The following is a 6,000-nucleotide window of genomic DNA, read 5'->3' on the forward strand; positions in this document are numbered from 1 at the left end:
TACTTTTCAGATGGTATAGAAACTTCATTAAATTTTTGTAAATTTTGGATTGTCGGAAACCACTGTACAGGAACCAGAACAATGTATTATCATAGGAATACTGTATTATTATAGAAACTAGAACCGACGACTAATAATGGAAACAAAATTCGAGAAGGCAGTAAATGACGGGCACACGTTCCCTAATTGCTGACAGCAGTATGTACCTCGTAAATATTCTATGTATAAGACAACTATTCAGTAATTCGCCATTGAAACCAGAAATTATACAGCTGGAACGGCTTTGGCAAAAAAATCACCAATAATTTCTTCAACAGAAATCTAGGAGCTAGGAATCGCCGAAAACAGACACGCTGTAGCAATATAGTGGGCGATTTAACGAAGTCTCATAATACGAAAGGGATACGTTTCGCACAACGCATACGCTATATTTCTAAGAAAATTACTAGTAGTTTTTCCCGTTTTCTAGGCAGTTTTGTTTGTGTCACACATTTTGGCGGGCAAATAACGAAGTTATGTTCATCAAACGGCAAAGAAAACAACACTACTAGCTGGTTGGTTTTGTCTGCTCTGCGCTGTTTGGTTAAGCGTTTTAGCCGGAGACGGACTATCATACAGAAAACACGAATCCTCCCAGCCGGAGTACCAATAGTACGAAGTAAATTGGGCTGCAGTGCACGCCGGGAAGAAATTACATAGTTTCCAGCAAAAATCCAGCGAGACTTGATCTCCTCTTGTTTGCTGAAGAACGTGGCCATCCACTTCCACACTGGTACGGGCGGTAAAATTTTTGTAAACAAAGCCCACTAAAATGGCGTCCTCGATGCGGTGATACGCTTTCAGCCGGCAGTTGTAAGAATGCGGTACAAAACCGCATCGTGCCGGTTTCGCCTGTTTAGCTGGAGAAAACATGTCCCCTTTCAGCTGCTTACAAGCTTGCTCGGTTATATTGTAACGGACAGCAGTAAGAAGGGACTCGGTGTTATTCAGGGATATTCCATCTGATGGTCCATGGATCAAGCACTTGGACAGTTGCGGTTTTTTCTCGGTTTCATAGACAGCATACCGGCAATTGCTGTCACTGCGACATTGCTGTTCACAATCAAATTTATCCTTGGTAGTGATAAAAGTGATATTCTTTCCATTGCAATTAACGGAAAAGTACGGCAAGAATATGGCAGCACCCTTCTGCAAAGAATCCAAGTAAAGTATGTTTTATTGTAAGTGAATGCACATATTACAAGTCATAATTAAAGAATTTCGTACCACTTGGTTGGAGGTGACTCCGCTGACTGCTGAGTTGCTCAAAAGCGTTTTTCCACAGTCAACCAAGCTCACTGAAGGAAGATAAACAGTGTATGTCATGAAAGGGGTCATCGAAAGAGCTGAGAAGTACTTTGCACATCCCATTCAGGATTAAAGTATATTTGGCGTAGAGAGCCGTTGCCGCATCGTTATTTCACAGTTTTACAGTGTAGAAAAATTATAATTTGTGTTTTCTGTTAAAATCCAAAATGTAGCGACGTACCCAGTCCCAGAAGTATTTCCCACTGTAAAAACCCCATGTCGTACTCTGGTTATTTGTCGGGAGAGCATCCGCGGTTAACCTGCAAAATTGACTGTTCCACGTTGTCATGTGTGTGTTGCATAAGTGCGGCAAAAACGTTAGCAATGGCCAGCTGCAGGCGCTAAACAGCCGAAGAAGTTCTTCCTGGAACAATGTCGATGACTCAGTGCATTAGCTGTATCATCAAAAAACACCCGATGGTGTGTGCAACTGACTAACCGTGCGTCGTTCATGGTTCGTAATACTGCACTGTACAGAGTGTACTCTGCACATAGTTCCGCTATAACAAACTGTCGATATTAAATTTTGAATTCAACGTCTGAACTGTAATTCAGTTGGATTCGATTAATCGGTTTTAGCAAGACCTGTGTATTATTCATTTATTTAAGGTTATTAACTGCATGCAAAATCTTCTGAGACACCCTTGCAGTTTTCAAATATACTGCTCCCAAAGTTTTCATATTAAAATTTTTCTAAAAGAATCATTAAACAACATGCGGCTACAGTTATTGCAGTTTTGCTTGTCGCACAGTCATTAAAGAAACTTCTTTTGGATAAAATCTTGACGTTTCAACAGTTCACAATTATGTAATTCTCGCGCATACGAGTAAAATTTTACGGAAGATTGCGTAACAAAAAACAGGCAAACAACAGCGCAAATTACGCTGGATATCATGGGTTAAGACCAAAAACGGCGTCATGCTTTAGAGAAAGACTGTTGGAATATGCTGGAAATACCCTAATTTTCTTATAAGCACGAAAATTTGCTTTGGATTAAAAATGTGTATGCGGAATGTGGTGCTTGAGGATTGCCTTAACCAGTTCGTCCAATAGACCGGCAAAAAAGACAGTAATACTGGCTGGATGGTCCTTCCTTCTCCTGCCCCACATAGATTAATTTTAGTTTACAAGCCACAGTCTACAGAACATTTCGAAATTTTCACTGAAATACACAAAATTATCCAAGCGCGACTGTCAGTACCGGCATCAGGTAGCACAGCAGACGCAGTTATTTCCTGTGCCCTGCCTACATACTACTATACGATATCACCTTCGTTGCGTAGCTCGGCGTGTAGGAAAAAATGTTCGTCCACCAAATGGACGGATATGCTGTGATGCCGTGAATCTTTGGCTTTCGTATGGACTGGAGAGGATTACGTCCCATTATGATAGGACGTTAAGTCAATTTTTTTACATCATCAAATCTAATAGTGGAACAGCGGAAACTTGCATTTCTGAACAACGGTGTCATTGGCGCTTGTAATACAAATTTCAGCTTGACATTCCGATTGGCATTTTTCTGAATAACCACGGCTTTAATGACATCATAGCGCGCAAAGTTCGATATGGAATATGAACACACGCATGCAAAATTAGAGTGCGTACGTGGATATAATTTTCTTGCTGACACGCGTCCTAATATTCTCCCGATATCGCCGGAAAAATGCTAACGCATGCATAAATTTGGCCATTGACGCATTTATCAGAATCGTCTCTGTCAGATTTTAAAAGTTCAGTCTGTGCGTTTAATCCAAACCTATTTGAAAAATTAGCACAGAAAATTGACGCGCAAATCGAAACTCTTTTCCTAATTTCCTTTCTGGTAAGCTGCATTCCTTCTGCAGCCTAATTGGATGAATCCTAATTGAACTAATTAATCATCTTATGCGAGACAAAGTATCAGTACGTCATGATGCAGCTATAGGAAACGTTTGGAACTCTCGTGCGCGGAGCATCCGGCGCTGCGCGCTCTTCATTATTCAAAGAACGCTGCATTTTAGAATTCCCGTGAGATCACCAGACCAGCTACGAACAATGCAATGCAGTTTTAAGGGAACACTCTCGTGATGACTGCGAACATCGGGTTTGCAGCTCACTACTGAAAAACGCGAATGTGTTGAATTCTGATGCCATATACTGCATCGTTAAACATGTCGTCAAAATACTAACAGAACAAAAATGTTTTAACCTATTAAGTCGCCAGGTCTGGAGATCTGCCTTGCGTCCATCTTCAAGGATTACGAGTAGAAAAAGCTCCAGATTTCATGACCGAAGCAAATATCAGGAGATATATGTATTTTGTTTTTATGGTAAAAGGTTGTCTGTTGCATGCTTTTCTGCGCAGACATCTACGTATATACCGAGGCTAACCGAGCGACGACACGCCCTCTTTTGACAGAGACTGTATTAACCTTTCGATAAGTCGCTTAACGTCAGACTTATGACTGCTCCGGAAGCATTAATACACGGTACCCTGCTTAGTTTTAACTCATGACGCAAATTGCGGCACACATTTGTTATTAACTTAATGGGACGGCGCGCTACAGCCTTTCCATATTCTTCGTGATCATTAACATTTCACGATCTTATTGACTTAATCAGATTTACGAACGCTTGCTGAGCTGCAAGAATGTCTTTTGTTAGTCCAGAATTAATTGGATTTCCGCTTGCACCACACTAGGCGTTGGCTTCCGTTAGGTTGGCAGCTATGCTGTTATAATCTCCGGCTATACGGAAATCATGATGTTGATTCTTGTTTCAAGCAGCTGTATTATTTCCTTTTGCAAAGAACTGTTTACAAGTGAGACAAATATATTTTGCTTTTATTTTTCGATAATGATACGTCATTGCTCTTTTCTGAACCCAGGAATATATTTCGACTTGGATTTTAAAAGTTATATGTTGTCTAAAGATACACCGCCTGCCTGTTACAGAACTAATTAAGGCATGAGAATTAAAAGATAATACAGTTTTGTTTTCGAACGCTGTCATCTTCCTTGCTAACTTGCTGAAACACTTAGTCTCTTTTCCAATATGTTAAATATATCAAGCAACTTCTCGGGACTTCAGGATTTCCGTACTAACCATAATGTCTCGTCGAATGTCTTTCGTCCGGTTAACGCTTCTTCTGCCATTATCGGTCAGTTTGGTCTGAAAATCTGGATCTCCTTCACCCTATCGATATGCTATATTGGCGCGTTCCTGCTGACACTTTTTCTGTGGGCGATGCTGAAGATGGACAAGCACCGCACCGGCTCGGGAATTTTAATCATCCATCTAGTTATCGTGGAACTGATCATGTGCTGCGTACACGTGCCACTGACCTCGGTTATTACCTACATTGGCCAGTACGACGTATTCCCCGCAAGCCGCTGTGTGTATGTGGTCTTTCTCTTTAACGTCACGAATTATGCCGGTCAGTGGTCCAGTGTTTGCATCGGATTTAACCGTTTCGTGAGCATACAATGTCCGCAGATTTACGTAAAATGGTCCAGGAAAAAGACAATCACAATGATGGTAACCTTACATATAATAAATATTCTGACTTAATGCTGGAATACAAATATATGTACTTTAAATTTTTCATAATTTTGTTGGTAAATTCGATTACCGGTATGTTCCGATGTTCACATTTTTGACATGGTTTTGTTGCGTAGATCTCCGCTTACAACAAGTTTATGACAGTGGTTGTTGGATCAATATACCGGTATATGCGGTAAAATAAGCGTGTACGTTTTATAGATTTGCACGTGTTGGATGTTTTCCTTCGTCCTCAACTGTCCGTTTTTATCCGGTTTTGGCGGCCAGTACGACTTCATAATGCCGTATAAAGGCTGTGGATTCCGTCCAACAAAACATGTTTCATATTACCTGGTCACGCTGGCGACTGGCATCTATATCCCTAATTTACTCTTGTTGGCCATTTACACATGGGTGTTCTGTAAACACGCAGCATGGTCCTTTTGCGGACGCCGTGATTCAGCGGCAGAGAATGCCGCTTACAACCGCACTTCGCGGCGGCGACTGAAGACCGCCCAGGTGCTGTTTGCTGTCTCGATGTGGTACTTCGCCTGCTACATTCCCATTGGAATTCTGGGACTTTTGCGCGCGCCGGTGTATGTGCAGCACGTGATGCTGCATACCAAGACCATCTACGCTGCCGGATATGCAATGACACCGGTAATTATTAAATCCTATTATTAGGTTTCTTGGGAGTCGACTTTTGAAAGTTGTTGGTGTGTCTTAAACAACTTATCTTCGTACTGGGCAGATTATTAATTTCATTAATTTGTACACAATTTACAGGTTATGTTTTTCGTGCTGGGACGAGACTATCGCCGTGCACTGATTGTCACGATGTCCAGGATGTGTTGCATAACACCAGCCGGATCCAATCGCGTGCAGCAAGGCCTAACGACGAAACCGTCGTCTAACGCAAAACCTTACAGCCACACCGGCACGGCAAATGGACACAGGCAAAGTAAACAGCAATCTTTGACTCAGCAGAACGCCGGCAACAGTATCGCCAAATAATCTTCCGGCAGATGTTTCTGGAATCATTAGCCTTTGCTCGATTTTTTAAAGACAAAATAAACTAAAAAAGTGTAACATCCAGCGATATTTTTAACGCTTGAGATTAGAATTTGGAATCT

The 6,000-nt window shown here is 41.5% G+C and overlaps 1 protein-coding gene across 1 annotated transcript; it reads right to left on the reverse strand.

Moving 5' to 3' along the window:
* Positions 1-335: 335 nt before the first annotated feature.
* On the reverse strand, positions 336-1,667 carry LOC129592559 (uncharacterized). The gene is made up of 3 exons (XM_055488626.1): positions 1,529-1,667; positions 1,267-1,337; positions 336-1,188 (listed from the first exon to the last, which is right to left on the reverse strand). The coding sequence occupies exons 1-3, from the start codon at positions 1,563-1,565 to the stop codon at positions 523-525; spliced, it is 774 nt and encodes a 257-aa protein (XP_055344601.1). The 5' UTR covers positions 1,566-1,667; the 3' UTR covers positions 336-522.
* Between the last annotated feature and the right edge of the window lie 4,333 nt (positions 1,668-6,000).

This window comes from Paramacrobiotus metropolitanus, unplaced genomic scaffold (assembly GCF_019649055.1).
Source record: "Paramacrobiotus metropolitanus isolate TYO unplaced genomic scaffold, Prichtersi_v1.0 Parri_scaffold0000053, whole genome shotgun sequence".
Classification (NCBI taxonomy): Eukaryota; Metazoa; Tardigrada; class Eutardigrada; order Parachela; family Macrobiotidae; genus Paramacrobiotus; species Paramacrobiotus metropolitanus.